The sequence below is a fragment of the Notechis scutatus genome, chromosome 2, assembly GCF_049901735.1.
Source record: "Notechis scutatus isolate UNSWTSFEM ecotype Mainland chromosome 2, rNotScu1.2, whole genome shotgun sequence".
Classification (NCBI taxonomy): Eukaryota; Metazoa; Chordata; class Lepidosauria; order Squamata; family Elapidae; genus Notechis; species Notechis scutatus.
This window is the reverse complement of record NC_142010.1, coordinates 94,606,242-94,626,344: the sequence shown is the minus strand read 5'-3', so window position 1 is coordinate 94,626,344 and position 20,103 is coordinate 94,606,242. Positions and strand designations below refer to the sequence as shown.

Sequence of the window (20,103 nt, the reverse complement as noted above, 5' to 3'; positions counted from 1 at the left end):
GAGGATATTTAATTTATTAATTAAATCATATTTAATTTATTAATTAAATCATAAAGCCTGTAAACAAATACAATGGCATAAGTCTACACAGATAGCTTCTCTGTAAGGTTTTCAAAAAAAGAAATACTACCTTGCTTTGACATTCCAATTAGAGAGAAGCTGGGGAAGATTGTTTGGTGACACAAAATATCACTATTAATCTGGTTCCTGAGTTATTGTAGTGCAGATTTCTGTATATATAAATGTGTTACCTTATCCATGTCTCATCAGCATAACACTATATTGTTGTGGCCCGCTGGTGGCTGATGAAGCTGGCAGTAGAATTGGACAATAGCGAGGAGGTTGGGGAGGAACCAGGGCCAGTCTTGGAGGCTAAGGAGAGCTTGGACAAGGGCTCTGCATCTGAGGCAGGGATGGGGCCAGGGCAGGCTGGCAGTCATCAGCTGCCTTCAGACTCAGACAGCAATGAGGCGGGGGAGTGTCTGAAACCAGTTCCCAGTCTGCGCTTGCACAGGGCTACCTGAAGACAAGAACAATTGAGAATGCAGGGTCGACTCAGGAGTAAGGCCAAACCTCAGAGATAATTGGCCACTCCTATAGGATATAAAGGAGGAGCGAATGGGACATGAGCTTTTGCAGGAAGCAATTAGTTCGTCTGGTCGATTCAAGCTTTGAAAAGTTCTGTTTGACTCTGTATCAACTTAAAGCCTTGCAGGCTGTGAATGAACGTAATTCACAGCCGTGGAAATAAAAGAGGTTTTACCGGGACTAAGATTGTGTTTTATACTTTCTAAGGAAGCCTAGGTCAGAACACATATGGACATGTCAGTCTTTGACACTTTGGCACATCACCATTGTAGAACAAGTACATCATCCTTAACGTCTCATCAGAGAAGCTGAATAAAACAAAAATCAAATCTTGTTGTTTTAATTTTGCCAAAAGTGGGAAATCTTACCCAGTACAATCCTAGGTGGGTAATCATTAGAAACTGTTTTCTGGAGATATTCCAGTCCTTCTAGGAAATTTGACTGATTTTCTGTAGTTGATTTGCCTTCTCAACATCATCTGACGTGTTTCAGGAGATGATATTCCACATTCTCTTCAAAACTCTTATTTATATCATTCCTTTCCTTTTACTCAAGCCAGCCAGAGCAGCAATTAGCTACAGATAGATGTTTTAGTCCCCAAAGCACTTAGGTAGAAAGTGGACGTCCTTTTCCTTTGGGTATATAATCCATTACTGTTTTCCCATGAACTATGAAAGAATACCAAGCAATTTTCTGCATTTTTTTCTTAGCAGTTGTCATTCAATTTGAGGAAAGGGCAATTTGCATTAGAAAACGTTTCAGACAGTGGAATGTAGCAAGAGTGGAGCGTGTGCAAAAATCTTGTATTTCGCTGTACTCTCTCCAGCAGATTGCACCTTTCTGGTTTTTATGCATTGTGCTTTCTTAGTAGCAATACTATTGTTGCCACTAATGGAAACTTCTTTGCTTAAGATATTGTTGGAGAAATTCTGCTTCTGCTAAAAGAAATTGGACAGAAAATCTTGTCCACTCAATTTTTTCCCCTATGCATTTTGAAAGATCTTTTGTGCCCAACTTCTGTAGGAACACTATAAATTAAACGAGTTAAAATAAACCTGAGCCCAAAAATGTTTGTCATAGGTATGTTAGTTTGGTGGCATCTGTAATTATTTTTGCTTATTTTTTTAAGATTTACAATTTTATTTATTTACTTATTATTTCTTTATTTATTAAATTTATGTGCCACCCATTTTCTCCAGAGATGACTCTGGGTGGCTTATTAAAATTGCTACACATTAATTTTTAAAAAGCCATTAATAAATACTGTTAAAAGATGGGGAGGAAGGGAATACAAAGTACACGTGGAGATGTGAAGTCTTTCCTAATCTAACAGCCACCTCCAGAATGAACAACCATATTGGGGCCCAGGCCAGTTGGCAGAGCCTACTCTATATTAGGTCTATATTAATTTTGGTTATACAGGTAGTCCTCGACTTATGACCACAATTGAGCCCCAAATTTCTGGATTAAGTGAGACATTTGTTAAGTGAATTTTGACCAATTTTATGACCTTTCTTGCCACAGTTGTTAAGTGAAACGCTGCAGTTGTTAAGTTAGTAATGCAATTGTTAAGTGAATCTGGCTTCCCCATTGACTTTGCAAGTCAGAAGATCGCAAAAGGGGATCACATGACCCCAGGACACTGCAACCATCATAAATGTGAGTCAGTTGTCAAGCATCTGAATAATGTAAATCATGTGACCATGAGGATGCTGCAATGATCATGTGTGAAAAATGGTCATATGTTACTTTTTTTCAGTGCCGTTGTAACTTAGAATGGTCACTAGGAGAACTGTTATAAGTCGAGGATTGCCTGTATTTAATAATCTATAATAGGTTATGGGCTGGAAAATATGGTGTTTTAATTGGCAAATCGTACTTTTTTTTTTTTTTTGTCTTAATCCAAATGCTGGTTGCTTCTTATAGATAAATCTCCAATGGCTGTGCTGAGTTCCTTGTTCTCTTCTAACTTATTTTATAAATTAACAATCCAAATTAATGTTCTTCTATTGTAAACATTATAAATATCTTCTTATACAAAATAAGGGGAAATCATAAGAAATATATGCATATCTAAATTGCAAATATTGAACCTCATAAACTGTTAACAGAGTTAAAATAGTTAACTCTTTTTTCAGATTAATATAAGACAAAGAAGATTTCTATATCTCTAAATAAAGGTTTCTTTATTTAGGGGAAAGACAAGATTCTCTTTGCAAAGTAAAATGTTTTCTGTTTGCTTAAGAATGTATTATTTTAGTTTTAAAAAACAAAATCATCTTTAAAAAAAGAGAAAAGTGTGTGGAGAAAAAGAGAGAGAGAGAGAAATAACAGATCTTGCCCTCCTGCAATAATTATTTGGACCAGCTTTGCTTTATAGAAGGGTGAATCCTGTGATTTGATATTTCATCAGGCTTGTGGCATTTAAGATAATGCAAGTATTTCGGAGCACAAAAGCAAATCATGTAATTTAGCTTGCCTCATCAAGCTCTGGCACAGCAGGAGTTTCTAATTCAGCTCAGACAAAAGATTTATAAGGTTCTAAGTACAAATACCCAGAATACCTCAGGAGGGGGGAAAAAGGCTCCCCTGAGCAAATACAATGGACCTGATGCTTGAAGTCATTTTTAAAATTGCTACCATAATAAACAATTGAAATCTGTTATTGATAGTTTTAAATATATAAAAATATGGGTAGCATATGCAGCAAATCTGGTTCATACTGGGAGTCACTAAATCATGAACTTGTTTTTTTCTAATTTGGGGAAAATATTCTGCACAATTAGTAATAATGGTTTTGCATTTTCAATCTTCACAAGTTTGTTACTAACATTCATTTTATTGATTCTGGCAATGACTTTTTGAGGGGAAAACTGCAAGCAAAATGTATTGAAATTGGCCTAGGAGATGCCCACATATAGTGATATGTACAATTTTTTCACAGTCAAAGGACCAATCTTCTGAGTTAAATGCAGATGTTTGAATTCATTTTTAAGCAAACAAAATAGATGTTCCATTCCTACGCTGACATATAGAGAATATAAGGCTGTTCTTTTTCAGTTCTGGTGTTTCTCCAAACATGGTGATATTAAACCACAAAAGGCTTATAAATCTGTGCGGCTGAGATTAAATGAGGATTAAGTGTGTGCATTTAGGATATTTTCTATGTAGATAATATGCATACATGGATGTTGTAATATATTTAATGATAACTTCATTCAGTGAAAATGTTCCTGCGTATTTGTTTTTGTTTTGTTTTTAATTTTCCTTTGCTAAACTCTGACTGTAAAGGAAATTGAATGAAACATGTGAGTGAATGAAGAACATGAGTGATTGAATGTATGTGAAATATACCCAAAGTCAACTGATCTTCCCTGCCTCATGCCTAAGCAGTAGCTTTGAATGCCTGTTCAACAGAGCATTTCTTTGACAAGCAGCTCCAAGTGACAGATGCTTCTTCCTTTGGACTGAAAGTTTATGTCAATCATCAATACTAGTGATGCTCATATCTTTGCTGTATATTTCCTGAAATGAGAAAGCCGGGAAGAATCATTGTTGATTTGGCTGTACTGTAACATGTCACCTCCCTCAGCAGCAACTCATCTCTTAGTTGTTTGTAACTGAATCTTTATTAATTTGCAATTAATTTGGGCTTGGCATTGTTAGTTTGATCTATCAAAACTAAAGAAGGAATTCTATATATTTCTGGATCTCCTGCTACTGGAACATAAAGCAGTATTATTTCAGAAAAGCAATTTTAGAACCACTGTAGAATAGCCATTTATAAGATGGACAATATAATTTCTATTAATAAACAATATTCATTTCAGTGTTTTGGTACTGTCAAACATGTATATGCAGGAATTGTACAACAAGAAAATAGTCACAATGCTATATATTATTAAATGCAGCTAATATAACTAAGCCATATAAGAAAACAATAACAATCAGTGTCAAGACAATTAAAATAATTCCATTATATGCTTCAATTGCAACAGAGGCAGCAAATCTTTTATTTCTGGGAAGAATATCATACTAGAGAAAGTCTGTCTGGTTGATGCTAGCTGAATTTCTAAGTGTGTCTTCAAAAGAAGATCAAAAATTCAAGATAGGAAACATAATTCTGTGATCAAACTTCCATTCCTTTCTTTGCGCATTGCTATGAAGCAGGGACAGGACTTTGATCAGAGACTTATAGTTAATGCCCTATCTGTCTATGCGTGCTTATCTATCTATCTATCTATCTATCTATCTATCTATCTATCTATCTATCTATCTATCTCTATCTCTGAGTAAATATATGAGGACATGCTGCCAATTCTTTTTGGCTCTTTTTTCAAGAAGCTAAAGGAACCATAACCAGGACCTTTCCTGCAATCAAACCTTAGCCTAAACCTATCTTGTCATATTGTTGTTGAAGTTCCACAGATTGAACCTAAGGTTTGTACATGTACTATCTTTTAGAGGAGTAACAAATCAGAGTCCTTGTTCTAATGTAATACTAAATTTATCATCAATTTCCTGTTTGCTTTCTCTATTCCCAGATGAATGATGGCAGAACAATTAGATACTACAGTATTTACTGCCACTTTTCTTAGGCAAAATAAAGTTATTAGAACTTAACTTACTACATTAAATTGTATTGAATACATTGATAAGCTATTAGTGACATCCATAGTACCATCCTAAAAATTTGTTTCTAAAGATTGCTTTGAAGAGTATTGTATTCCATATCATTTATCTGAAATCCAGTTTCTATCTTGAATTAGACAATATTAGATATATCCAAGCTGGGTTGCATATAACGAGCACAATATGTAAGTAACATTTCCTTTGCTTACAATGCAAAGCTTGTATTTCTGTAACATATAAATCAATGCTGTATCCTTAGATACTGGATACGTTGTTACCAACTTTAACAATATGAGCTGGTTAAATTTTTGAATTCATGCATATACATCCACAGTCCAATAACCATTTTCGGGGAGGGGAGGGTGTTGAGGCAAATGTGATAATTAGAAACTATGCTACAACACACACTTTGCCTTGTATTTTGAGCAGTGTGTTACAAGTATGAACTGATGGGCATCCTTTGTCATGGACACCATTGAGAAATACATTTAAATTTATCTGCCTTGAAGAGTATGCTTTTAGAAGGACACAGATATAAATGTCTTGTTTGGATTAAAGCACTGAATATTTATTTCAATTATGGTACTACAGTTGATCCACTGGAATGAAGTGTGCATATAGTTAATCTAGACTGAAATTAAATAACACACTAAATATTTCTTACGAAAGTAGCCAAAATAAGCATTATAAAGCACTTTATAACTTAAAGCAACCATATAATTCTCTTCAAAACAATAAGAAGTGATTTACCGTTGCTTTCTGACATTGTAACGATTTTTCATCCTATTTTTCCCTTTTTTGGTTGTTTTTTTAAGTCTTAATTTCTCCTGTCTCTTTCCCCTCTTTTCCTTTTCTTCCCCAATTAGAATTGCTTGTTCATTAAAGTTGGCTTCTTCTTCATCCCAATCTCTTTGTTCTTGAAGTTTCTGATAGGTAGAAATCGCCATTTCTAAGAAAACAGATCCAGAAGAGCCCTTCCCTTCTTGTTCCTCTTCTTTTAGCTTTTTAAATTCCATTTTTAGATCATCAACAAGTAGTAGCATTGTGAAAAAAATTTAAAACAACCCAAATGTTTTTAGTCTTTCAAATAATAATTTCCAAAGTCCCAAAGTCACCAAGCAATCCAAATACACTCAAACTGTTTCATTTAAACACTTTCTTCTTTTTATACTTTCTCTTCATGGGGTTACAGTTGCAAAGTTCCAGTTGAAATATATCTTTTAGAAGTCTTGTTACAATTTAGCTCTAGTCTTATAAGTTCCAAGCAGCCTCCTCCAGCAGATTCTTAATATTAATTCTTTTCCTCTCCCTTCCCACTTATAGCAAAAAAAAAGGTTTTTTTTTATTCCCCCCACCCCCCCCCCCAATGTTTAGAAATCTTTATTGTCCCCTTGGCTTTACCTGTTGATGCCAAAGCAGGTTTTTCTGATTTCCATCTGCTATCACCGTAAGGAAGGAGAGTGAGAAAAAAAACCTTTCCCTTTTACTTTCGTTCGCCGCTTTTCTTTGGGAGCGATGTATCTTTAGTAAAATTTAAATTCCAGGGCATTTAGATGTTCCTTATTGTCCCGGGTCAGCCAGTAACTTTCACTTCAAACTTCCTCCTGCACAATTCTTATCCAGCTGAAGGCTTCTTTGTGGCGGCCATTGCTGACCGCCGCTCCATCGCCTTTGGAGAAGGGAGTTAAGCCGGCTGAGGAGGGAAGTTGCGATTCCCCCGGATCCCTGCCTGGTTCTCCCCTATCTTCAGCTACCCCTATGGGGTAACTATAGCCTCCAAATCCGACTGGATCGGGGGCACTCCAGCAGCGAGCGCGGCAGAAACCGCGCACGATCGTGGATTCCTGCCGCCGCCGAAGCCTTGCAAACCGGAAGAGTATTGTATTCCATATCATTTATCTGAAATCCAGTTTCTATCTTGAATTAGACAATATTAGATATATCCAAGCTGGGTTGCATATAACGAGCACAATATGTAAGTAACATTTCCTTTGCTTACAATGCAAACTTGTATTTGCGTAACATATAAATCAATGCTGTATCCTTAGATACTGGATACGTTGTTACCAACTTTAACAATATGAGCCGGTTAAATTTTTGAATTCACGCATATACATCCACAGACCAATAACCATTTTCGGGGAGGGGAGGGTGTTGAGGCAAATGTGATAATTAGAAACTATGCTACAACACACACTTTGCCTTGTATTTTGAGCAGTGTGTTACAAGTATGAACTGATGGGCATCCTTTGTCATGGACACCATTGAGAAATACATTTAAATTTATCTGCCTTGAAGAGTATGCTTTTAGAAGGACACAGATATAAATGTCTTGTTTGGATTAAAGCACTGAATATTTATTTCAATTATGGTACAACAGTTGATCCACTGGAATAAAGTGTGCATATAGTTAATCTAGACTGAAATTAAATAACACACTAAATAATTCTTACGAAAGTAGCCAAAATAAGCATTATAAAGCACTTTATAACTTAAAGCAACCATATCATTCTCTTCAAAACAATAAGAAGTGATTTACCATTTCATTTTTTCAAGATCCAGATTCTTGGCATTCACATTCTCAAAAACTATCTTTTTGATATTTATCTTGTAAATCCTTGATACATGATAATTTTGAAATATTTGGCTTTTTATCTTGTCTCATACCTGAGCATTGATGAAGTTCTCCTTAAACTGTATGTTACTGTTGCATACAGTTAAACTGTATGTATTCAGGGGTGGGCTGCTGGGGGTTCACAGGGGTTCAGGAGAAGTCCTAGTTAAAATTCTGTGCAGTTTGGAGAACCCCCAAATCCCACTCCTGGCTGGCCCCACCCTCCCAGGAGTCCCCACGCAGCCCGTTTTTAATGCAGATAAGTGCAGGGCCCACACGGAGGCTTGGGGAGGGTGAAAAATGGACCACCCGGAAGTTTGGGAAGGCTGGAAATGGGCCCGTTTCTGGCTTCCACAGAGCCTCTGGAACCTGGGGAGGAGGAAAACCAGCCTTCCAGAGGCTTGAGGAAAGCCTCCAGAGCAGGGAGAGGGCAAAAATGCCCCCAGTCATTGGTGCAAGAGGCTGACTAGGTCACGCCCACCCAGCAACTGAGCAGAGAACCCGTTGCTAAAAATTTTGAAGCCCACCCTATATGTATTTATTTATGTATGTTTGTACACAGAAAACATAAATAAATTACTTTAAAAAAGACATCTTATATGGATTACTCTTATTATTTTAAATATAAATATATGCTGATTTTACTTCACAGATTCTAAGTTTCACTAATATTTATTAAGATGAACTATAATTGAATTTTATTCAAAATGATGTAAGAGTTTGATAACCACCATCAGATTTAAGAGTCAACTAACAACATTTTTATTCAACATAAGATCAGAAAATTAAATGTGTCTATTCTCCCTTAAACTCATTATTCCTTATTATGCATTGAAGATCATTCTCTGAAATGTATGCTATTGCTTCAGTAAAAAAAGATTACTTAAATTTCATTGTTCATGAGCAATTCAACCATAACATAAGTGTATCTAAAGTGTCAGATACAAATGTATGTGACAATGGGTGTGTAATTGATGGGTCTGTGAGTAGCATAGGTAATTCTGGTATAATAAGGTTTATTCTACAACACAGCTTGCTAAGATCCAGTGCTTTGGAATTTATTTTATTTCTAAAACTCCCAACAAGCATGACTGGGATTCCTGGGAATAATCTGGAGGACTTCCTATTAGGAAAGGCATTCCTAATAAGTTTAGGAATGTAATAAGTTTAGGATTTCAGATACTTTGATATCTTACATTTAAAATTACTGCCAGAATTAAAATATCTTGTAGAAATATTTTTAAAAAATCTTTGAAAACTAACACTTCTTTCTATCTACAGTTCTTTCTATCTGCAGTCTAATACTGTGTCTTTTTTCCCAATTGAAGAAGGTATCTAATCTGTGTTCAACTCAAAAATTATTTGCTTGCTGAAAAAAATGGTAGGCTTTGTAAATTAATTAATATTAGCAAGCACTGCAACAGGACAGAAAAGTAAAAGGATTGCAGTTTCATGAAGATTCTTGCTGCAGACTTATCTACAAAATCTAAAAACCCTCTCTCTCTCTCTGTGTGTGTGTGTGTGTGTGTGTGTGTGTGCGCGCGCATGCATGCACGTGTGTATTTCCATTCAGTCTCCAGGTAGTGATATATAGGTTTCTCACCAGTATTGAATGGAGAAATGTCTAGCCATCTGAAGTCCTGAACTGGCCCTTCAGAACAGTTTGATTGCCTTCTTGATTGTTTGCGAAATAACTCTAAGATTGGCAGTGACAGGGTAATTTACTGAAGATTGCAATGTCAGACTATATCCAAGGGGGCTTGCTGGCATGAAGATGTTATTCTCATGACTGACAGGCTACTGGGAGTTTGGTATGCCAATTTAAAGTTCATGGTGTTGTCCAAAGTGTACAGATGCTTCAGCCCATAATCATGCAGTTTGATGAGGTCATTATAGGCATAACATACTCTCACCCCTATAACAGCCAAAGCAAAGAAGTATTCACAGCTGGAGTAGATAAACACAAATTTGTAGAAAAGAGTAATTTGCTGCATCTTACCTTTGCATCCCTTAATATATTGACAGGCTTTTCTTTTTCTCCCACCTGCACGTACAAAAAAGATACAAGAAACAATTTTCCATGAATAATTACAAGCACCAGAAATAACAAGGTGTTGTGAAAGAAGTGTTCAAGTTTTAATAGGAAAACCATCTTCAGTTATTATAGGAGTCCAATTACTTTCTCACATTGATTATATAAAATGGGTGGAATCTGAGAAAATATTCTACCTCCATGATGAAAAAGGACTTTCAGATTAGTGAGGATCACAAATCACTGACCTTGAAATTATAAAAGAAATCTTAAGTTCAAATAGCAAAATAACTTAGAAGTATATGACATGAAAACTATGAATGCTATCAATGCGGTTTTCTTTTTTTCTTTTTTTGAGTCTTTGCTTATGGGAACATGGCATAAATATTCAAAATATCTAATCAGATTTGTAGCTGATCAGACCCAAACATCCATCATCTATTTTTTTAGGAAAATATCACTCCATCACAAAGACATGGTAGATAATAATTCATTAAATTTTCTGGATTAAGTATATTAAAATCTTTCAGATATGCTCCAGGAGAAACAGGTTTGAACCACCTTGTTCTCATTGGAGTTTTTAGTCACAGAGATCTATCAGGAAAAGCCAGCTAATCTTTCCCTGGCTGCCACAGATAACAAATCTGAAAAAAAAAAGATTATTAAAAGTTATATATAAACAGAGAGATGATATTTAAAACCAGATTTTATATGAGGCAAACTTGCACTGAAGTAATTTGCATTGAAAAAATACGTTATTAAAGAATCAAAATAGGATCGTTTTTATTTTAAAAAATGGTTAATGGGCAATCTGTATAAACATATTTATTTTAGAGGAATTTATATGAAAAAGCTGCACCTTGTAGGACACTTTCACACACACACACACGCACGCACGCACGCATACACACACATTATGTTCATTATGATGTGGTGGTACAGTGGTTAGAATACAGTATTGCAGGCTAATTCTGTCGACTGCCAGCAGTTTGATCCTGACTGGCTCAAGGTGGACTCAGCCTTCCATCCTTCCGAGGTCGGTAAAAAGTGGAACCAGATTGTTGGGGGAAATATGCTGATTCTGTAAAGAGTGGGCTGTAAAATACTATGAAGCAGTATAAACAGTAAGTTTATTCTATTGCTATTATAATATTATATTCTACTGCTCTACTAATATGGGTAGTGAAATGGGCAGGATTTTAGTTTCATCTGCACATCCCAAATCTTGAGACTCAAAAAAAGCTAATTTGGGGCTTTAGCAAAGCTGAAAAAAGTCCATTCCAAAATTGAGAACCATTCTGCATATACCTTTATTACTTATTTTGGCATTTGATGTACTGATCCTAAAAGCAGTAACAGAGGCAATTTTGTACACTAAAGTTACCACGTTGATGAAAATGCTTGGGAATATCTAAAGTTAAATGTGCTGAGATTAGCAATGCTATTGTTCATCTTGTAAGAAAGCAATGGTGATATAAGCTGTGATACAATCAAATGACTGGGGAAAATAGCTTATGTGTTCTTCTTTGCAGATGGCCTCATTGATTGTCTGGATCCAGATTGCTGCCTCCAGTCGACTTGTCAGAATAGCCTTCTCTGTCGTGGCTCACGTGATCCCCTAGACATTATACAGCAAAGTCACTCTGGTTCAGAGGCTATAAAGTCATTCTATGATCGAATTAAGCTCTTAGTGGGAAAAGACAGCACTCATATAATCCCAGGAGAAAACCCCTTCAATAGCAGGTAATAACCAAATATACAAGTTTGTAAAGGCATGGGAATTCTTTTGGCAGAGGTTTTAATAGTGGTTTAACATGGAATGCAGCTTTCACTAGCGAGATTTTTTTTTCCATCTCATGCTAAAATCTCATTCTGGACTTTTTGTCATGATTTTTTTTAATGCTGCCTTTATGTCAGGATGCTGGCTTTGCATACTGACTCCAAATGGGTAAGGACTAGCATTGGATTTACTGCATGCAAGGAGCTTGGAGAAAAGGCCCCCTTTATCATATTTTATTTTTTTTTTTGCCGTAGATAAAGTAGACGTTGGATCAAGGAAAAAAAAAAAAGAAAAGGAATCCCAGCTTTATCATGAGAAAAATATGATGACATAAATGAGAGCTCGATATGCTCTGACTTTCAGAAAGAATAAGCCTTTGTTTCATGTCTCATGATTATTCTAAATATGAAAACATAGTGTTTCGGAGGATTATTATTATTATTTTTTGGTATTTTCAGATTTTACCCTGTTCATCCTTTAGTTACATTAAAACTGTTTTATAAGCTATAAATACTACCTGCATTTTTAAATAATTAACATTTCCTGCATTTAATCAGTCAAAATATCCTGAAAGTATAACATCTTCAAAGAAAAACCAGAAAATCCAGATCGCCTCTTGGAAAAGCACCTTTGGGACTTAGGATGGTATAGGTTTCAAGCCAGATGCATATATATATCAATTCTACATGGAAAATAATTTTTTTAAAAAAATATTTTGTTTTCATTGCAAAAGAAAGACATCTCGTCACTTTCTAATTTACAGTGAGTGTCTATATTTCAGTCTTCTAAGATTTATTCTATTTTATTTACCCCAAAGGTCTGCCTTACTATTCTTCCTAAGCCCTAACTCCTATGTGTTCTATCTATTCTACCTTCAGGTTTAGCATAACTCTATCTACTCTATTCTTAGTCCTACACACATCATCTACTCCTTTGCCGTCGTTATTGCTGGAATGGTCTCTGTTGCCAGCTAGACTTGACCATCGTGGTCCTGAAATCTCTCTGATATTGCATCACCACAGGTGTCACATTCTGTAGTGCTGATTCTTGCTTCACCTGGATCTATGCTGACATTTTTGGATTGGCTTTTGGATTGTTCTGCTGTTGTCACTTTGAGCCACTTGATGCAACTGATTTACTCTGCTTTGATCCTTTCTTTGCACAGACTGTATTGACTGATAATTTAGTATATTATAGTATACTATAATATATAATAACCAATCCCACTTTCCTTAAATTGCCTCATACTGCTGGTACCCAACTTCTTCAGGTCTTATAAGGTACATGTCTTCTTGGCCCTGATGCTTCTCTTTCCCTCACTTGTCTTTCTCTCACAGTTTCACCCACTGCTGAGCTCTTTTTCTTCAACTAGGATTCTGGATGTAAAACTAGCTGTTGGTTTTATGACTGTCTATAGGCTTTGGCAAACTGCAGTTGCAGCTACCATCACCCCAACCTTTCAGATCCCTCTCTCTAGACTCTTCTGCTAAGCCTCATTGATTTTTCTTACCCTGGCTACTTGGCACTTCACATGTAAGGAGACTAGCCATTTTCCTCTTCCTTCCTTTTTCTTTTGGCTTGATATCCCTTTGGATCTTCCTAATAGCTGCCAAAAACCCCTTCACTGCTACAGAGGACTTATTCAGTAATCCTGCTCAGCATATACTTACAAACACAAATTTACATGCTGCCAGTAGCAAGTTTAGGTCTCCCACAACAACTCTAGACTGATCTTCCTTCCTTCTTTATTTCCTTCTTTACTTCCTTCTTTCCTCCTTCCATCCTTCCTTCTCCAAATTTCCAAGTTTCCAACTTTTTCACTTCTTTTATGTTATTTCTTTAATTTTCCTTCTTTCGTTTTCTGACATTTTGAAATCCATCCTCACTCTTCAAGTTAACAAGCTCCATATTTTAAAGAAACTACATTTCTTTTTTGACATAAAATTGTTCTCTTTTCTTTTGGATAGAAATTAACATAAACCTTAATATTTCAGGGGAATGGAAGTGAGAAGAAATGGTTCAGCATTTTTTTCAGTCATAGTTATGTTCTCATTCTAGTTCTCTTTGCTCCTATTTTGTATCCCCCCACCTTTTTTTTCTTTTCTTTTCTGGAGCAACCAGTTCAGAAGGCTGTTATTTGCCAAACTCAGGTATTTTTAGGTCTAACAAGGAAACCAGAAATCATTCAGGAGCTACCCTATGTTTCTAATGAGATTTATTGGAATGATAAGTGTGCAAACTTGTTTCACCAGCTGTACCATTTTATGAGAGGGAACATAAGGGAAAACAAAAAGTAAATTCCATTTTATTGTAACTATTCAGCTTGAGGTCAACTTATCTACCCAAGATGCCTTAGGGGACATCACAGTACTCTACCAAAGACAAAAGAGTTCCCATAATACAATTTAGCAAGATATGGAGAACATAATTTCCTATTTGAAAATTATGATTATATTATTACTACGATTACAGTGATTATCTATTATAGATTTGATACAAAGAGTGGCTTTTGCCATCCAGGTACGACCAGAGCATGAAGGACTCCTCAGTTCAGAGAGAATACTGAGCTACGTATATTCTCTTTTGTTGACATACAATAATAGCTATCAGATTATGATGAAACAATATTTGATTTATCAAAAATGAAAATGCAAACTATCCCATATTTGTTAACACAAGTTCCATCAGATTCAGAGTTGCAGCCTATTCGTGCAATCTTTTGAATGAATATTAAACATAAGCACTGCTGTGTCCAAAGGAGCTTGGTTCCTAATATAAACATGCTCTAGAATGCCGTGTGCGTGTGTGTGTGTGTATGTGCGCACACGCACATTATGTTAACTATATATGAAAATATTTATTTTTCAAATTTGAATTGTATAAGAGCAATATTGCCTGCATTAGAAGGTAATAAGAGGATAATAATCTCCAGTTTTAATATATTTGCTAACATATGGTATATTATATTGTTCATACTCTTTTAAATGCCTATTATTTTGAACCATGTTGTTGCCCCCAGTAAAAACTGATTATATGATATTTCAATAGATGATTTTAGATTATTTACCAACTGAATAAATTGTATTCTTTCATTTTGTTCAACATCAAGTATATCTTCATTAGTAACTACTATATTATTCTAATATAAAATAATATAGAGCCAGTATTTCTAAAAGTTCACTTTTGATGGAATAATTTTCTTCACCAGAAACTCTGAATAGGGCGATATTTTGACCATCCATCTACCCTAAGAAAATTAAATTTAAAGACTTAAATAATCTGTCCAGAAAAATTTATATAGTTCAGGAGTTCCACACACAAATCTCCCTTTGAGTAAGGGATGGGTTGTTGTTGTTTTGGGGGTTACTTACTTCCTCTTGCATTTCTTTGCACAGATTCCAGAAGGTTTTGTTTTGTTTTGTTTTTTGAATGATCAGAAGTATCTGATCTACCAGAAGGGTCTGATCCAATAATAGACAGTTTTTATAGCCCTATGGAAAGAGTTGAAAACCTAAAGGCAAACAGTTTAAAAAAAGAACCACTAATTAAATATGACAAAATTTTATGGACTGTGAACTGCCTTATTCTCTGAAAGGTAATTGATGTTTATGGAGTGAATGTTCCTGGAAGAATATGTAGATAATATTAGCAAAGACATTAATCCAGATAACCAAATCATTAATTCAGTGTGCTCTAAACTAAATTTCTTTAGATTTATTTTATTTTCTACACAGGAACCTGAACAATACATGTCACTTTGTACAGTTAGGATAACTTTGGAAGAGAAAGCTTTTAGCTTTTAACCTAGCTTCATGAAATGAAGGAGGATGAGTAAAGGAAAGAGAAATCCACAGCTGGATTTCAGAGAGCATCCATCTTCATATCAGTCAAAAATGTAGCCACTGATTAGAAATAATTGAATCCTTCTGAGTTATTCTCCATGGGGATCTGAATGTAGCATTAATAAATAAACTAGGGGAGATATGATAGCAGTGTTCCAATATTTGAGGGTCTCCTACAAAGACAAGAGAGGATCAGACTGTTTTTTAAAGCACCAAAAGGCAAGATAAGAAACAGTGGATGGAAACAAGGAGAGAAACAACCTAGAACTAAAGAGAAATTTACTAACAGTAAAACAGCTTCTCTTCAGAAGAAGTGGCCTATCACTGGAGGCTTTCAAAACAAGACTTGACAACCATTTGTCTGAAATGGTACGGGGTTTCCTGCTTAGACTAAAGACTTCCAAGGGCCTTTCCAATTCTATAATTCACCTTCTACATTCTAAATGTTAGTCTATAAAGACCCTTTCATGTTTAGTGTTTGAAAAAAAGAGGCAATCCTCTTTACAGTCGGTACTGTATTTGCCGGCGTATAAGACGACGTTTTGCCCTGAAAAAGATGCCTCCAATTGGGGGTTGTCTATATGCCGGGTCGCCTTATACGCCGGCAAATAGTAATTGGGAAGCACCGCGGCTGCCTCGCAGCTGAGGCACTTTCGCACCATGGAAAGATCCGCGTGAAGCCGAAAGGAGCAGCCAGCCTTTCTCCCAGCTCCCAAGGAACGAGGCTCGCACCGCCGAGCTCCGCTGAGGTATCCGGGGCTGTCAGGAGTTGTTACCGCTGGCGCGGCTCCGCGGTTCCAGTCCGCGTTGCCTCGGGAAGGAAAGGCAAAACCAGGAGCCGCTGCTGCCATTGTAAAGCGCTGCCGCGGCTCTTCCTTTTGCCTTTCCTTCCCGAGGCAACGCGGGAACAACTCCTGACAGCCCCAGCCGGATACCTCAGCGGAGCCCGGGCGGTGCGAGCCTCGCTTCCTTGGGAGCTGGGAGAAGGCTGGCTGCTCCTTTCAGCTTCACGGGATTCGTTTCCATGGTAGACAAAAGTGCCTCAAAAAAAAAAAAAAGTGCAAAAGTGGAAGGCGTAAGGAAGAGGGGGAGAGTATATAACAAACTATATTTTGAGTGGAAATGTTGGGGGTCGTCTTATACGCCGGGTCGCCTTATACGCCAGTATATACGGTATTTATATCTGAGAAATGGAGGGATTGATGGTCAGATAAACGTATATATAGCTCTAAAGCCCATCTATATTTGAGAAACAATCAATTCCTGTTTCATTTAGCATCTATAGCTTTTAACAAGCAAAAAAAATTTCAGTCAAGAAGGAATATTTCTTCATGCCGGAAAAAACTCACCTAGCCATGATAATTTTCTTCCCCAAAGTATTACTTGAGCACTGGTATTGAATTATATTTCTTTTCCAGCCTGGTATCTCTGATAAGGGGCCAAGTGGTGACTACAGATGGAACTCCACTTGTTGGAGTCAATGTGTCATTTGTCAAGTATCCAAAATATGGCTACACCATCACTCGCCAAGATGGCACGTAAGTTGACTCACTTCATTCACGAATTACTTTGTATAGTAATAACCATGCAGATTGACAGATGGTGCTATCTAGTGAAACCATGTGGTATCATGCATAGAATTCCTACTAGGGTAAAGGGTTATCAAGAAAGCAGAAAGTAATTTTCACACGGTGTTTTGAAGACTAGCTGAAAGTAAATTTGAAAAGATTGACTTCTGAAAATAATGTGATAGCAGTTGGACTTCTTCACACAGAAGCTGTATTATATCTATAAAAACATTTGTGGGCTATAGTAGTATCCAGCTGAGACCCAGAAACATTTAATTTTGAGATCCAAGGCAGGCTAACACTCATGGGGGGGAGGAGATTCATAAAACAGTGCTTTTTCTTAGTTTCCCAATTGTCCCGTTCCTTTCTAAAATCAGAGTTTCTTGAGGCAAAACATATTAAAAGGGTATAATTGAATAAACTTAGATAATTCCCTGCTGTGTCTTGCTCCTCTGTTCATCATTTGATTTGAAAGGCACATAGACTTAGCTCTAATAAAAATAGGATGTGTCATACTTTATCTAATTTATTGGATGTAGCAATAAAATGATATATCTACATGAAATAATGCATTGCATCTATTTGCTGCAGTACATGTGAACTGTAATCTATAAAAGTCATTGGAGTACTGATCCGTAACAGGGTTTTTGTTGGATGCTGGGGTCACTGTTTTATTGCTGAGATTTCAAACATCTTAATAATAATGGGGATTAAGGGCTTTTATGTGATTCATTATAAATTTACTAACATTGTTTGCTCAAAGCTGTCATTCAGTTTTGCCACATGGCATGAAGGCATTTGTGATGGCTTTAATGGCTGCTTATAGCAGTTCTATGTTGGAAACCACACATCATCCAGTGCTTTATGATATATCATGGCCACATTTGCATTAACAACAAATATTGGTTCACAGCAGAGGCCTTAATCGCAAACTTCCCTGAATCAAGAAAATGAGTGTGTTAACCTTTTTTATGTATGCTTGGAGGAAAAAAATATTGTATTACAGATGATACCAGCTCTAAATCTCCTGCGATCACAAAGACTAGAATTAAAGAGAAGGCCCTTAGCCACATCATTTAACAAATTAATTTAATATAGTTCAAGAAAGTACCCAAGAGAAACAAAAACCTTGTTGCACTTTTGGAAACTAATGAGCTGTATTCATTTTTTCCTACTTCTACCTATAGAGCAAGAAATGACTTGTGGTACTGCTGTTTGTTTGTTTGCTTGCTTGTTTGTTTTAGGAACAGGAAAGAATTTATTTATTTATTTATTTTGTCAAACAATTATTAGATAACAGGTATAAGTATAAACATGGTTATAAATACATGAAATTGATACGAATAAGAAAAAAAGAAACAATAGGACAGGGACGGTAGGCACGATTTGGTGCGCTTATGCATGCCCCCTACAGACCTCTTAGGAAAGGGGTGAGGTCAATAGTAGACAATCTAATGTTGGAGATTTGGGGGTTTGGGGAAGAAACCACAGAGTCAGGTAGAGTATTCCAGACATTGGCTACTCTGTTGCTGAAGTCGTAGTTCCTGCAATCAAGTTTGGTGCAGTTTATCTTTAGCTTGTATCTATTTTGTGCTCTTGTATTGTTTTGGCTGAAGCTGAAGTATTCATTGATAGGTAGGACATTGCAATATATAATTTTATATACTATACTTAGATCGAACCGAAGGTAGCATAGATCTAGATTGTCTAGGTCTAAAATTTCAAGTCTGGTGGCATAAGGTATTCTGCTACGAGTAGAGGAGTGGAGGATTCTTCTCGTAAAATATTTCTGGACTTTCTCAATTGTATTAATATCAGATATGTAATGCGAGTTCCAGACTGATGAGCTGTATTCAAGTACTGGTCTAGCAAATGTTTTATATACTCTAGTTAGTAGAGTGATATTACCGGAGAAAAAGCTACGCAGGATTAGGTTAACAACTCTTAATGACTTTTTGGCTATGTAGTTACAGTGGGCTCTAGCACTTAGATCATTTGAGATGAGTACTCCAAGGTCCTTGACAAAGTTTTTGTCATCAACAAGATCTTGACTATTCCGCTTGTATTTTATTTTTTGAATTTTTTTTGCCAATAAGTAAGATAGAGCATTTATTTGTTGAGATTTGAAGTTGCCATTTGTTTGACCATTCTGACACATAGTCAAGGCCTTTTTGAAGGGTAGCAGCATTGTCAGTGGTGTTGAATAGCTTTACATCATCAGCGAAAAGAATGCAGTTGCTCTTGATATGATCACAGAGGTCACTAATATAGAGTATGAAAAGAGTTGGTCCTAGAACACTGCCTTGGGGGACACCACTGTTGACAGGTACAGGATTTGATAGGACGCTCCCAATTTTGACCATTTGTTGCTTGTTTGACAGGAATGCTTCTATCCAGTTATGCAAGTATCCAGAGATACTATAAGACCTTAGTTTTAGGAGTAGTTTGTCGTGTACCACTGAATCAAAGGCTTTACAGAAGTCTATGTAAATTGCATCAATTACTTTGCCCTGATCGAGTTGTGTAGTCCATATGTTTTTACAGTGCAAGAGTTGCAGTTTACAGGACAGTTTCCTTCTGAAACCAAACTGTTTGTTAGAGAGTAGGTTGTTTGTCTCTAAGTGGAGGATAATGGATTGGTTAATAATTGATTCCATGACTTTACAGGTGACGCAGCATAAAGAGATTGGTCTGTAATTTTCAACTAGGCTGGGGTCTCCCTTTTTGAAGATGGGAATGACTGTGGCTAGTGACCATAGATTTGGCAAGGAACTGGTCCTGAAAGATTTTTCAAAGATTATGCTTAGAGGTTCAGCTATGGCAGTGGATAGCTTTTTTAAGAAGTAGGCACAAACTCCGTCCAGTCCAATAGATAGAGATGGTTTTAGATTGTGTAGTGCTTTTTCAACATTGTCTTCTGTAAAATCAATATGTATTAGATCATTGTAGTTGTCTGTGGTTCGACTAGGAAATATTGGGCATGATCCATTGCTGTTTACAAATACTGAGCCAAAGAATGTGTTAAAGAGGTTGGCTTTAATAGTGTC

General features: G+C 36.3%; 1 protein-coding gene across 4 annotated transcripts in view; it reads left to right on the top strand.

The window, feature by feature from the left end:
* The window catches only part of TENM2 (teneurin transmembrane protein 2), a 1,019,238-nt gene that overhangs the window by 926,345 nt on the left and 72,790 nt on the right, over window positions 1-20,103 (top strand). For all 4 annotated transcript variants that reach the window (XM_087955493.1, XM_087955491.1, XM_087955490.1 and 1 more), the window contains 2 exons: window positions 11,399-11,609; window positions 16,907-17,026. In XM_087955493.1, the coding sequence (XP_087811619.1) occupies window positions 11,399-11,609; window positions 16,907-17,026 (331 nt within the window). The remainder of the gene's footprint in view (window positions 1-11,398; window positions 11,610-16,906; window positions 17,027-20,103) is intronic.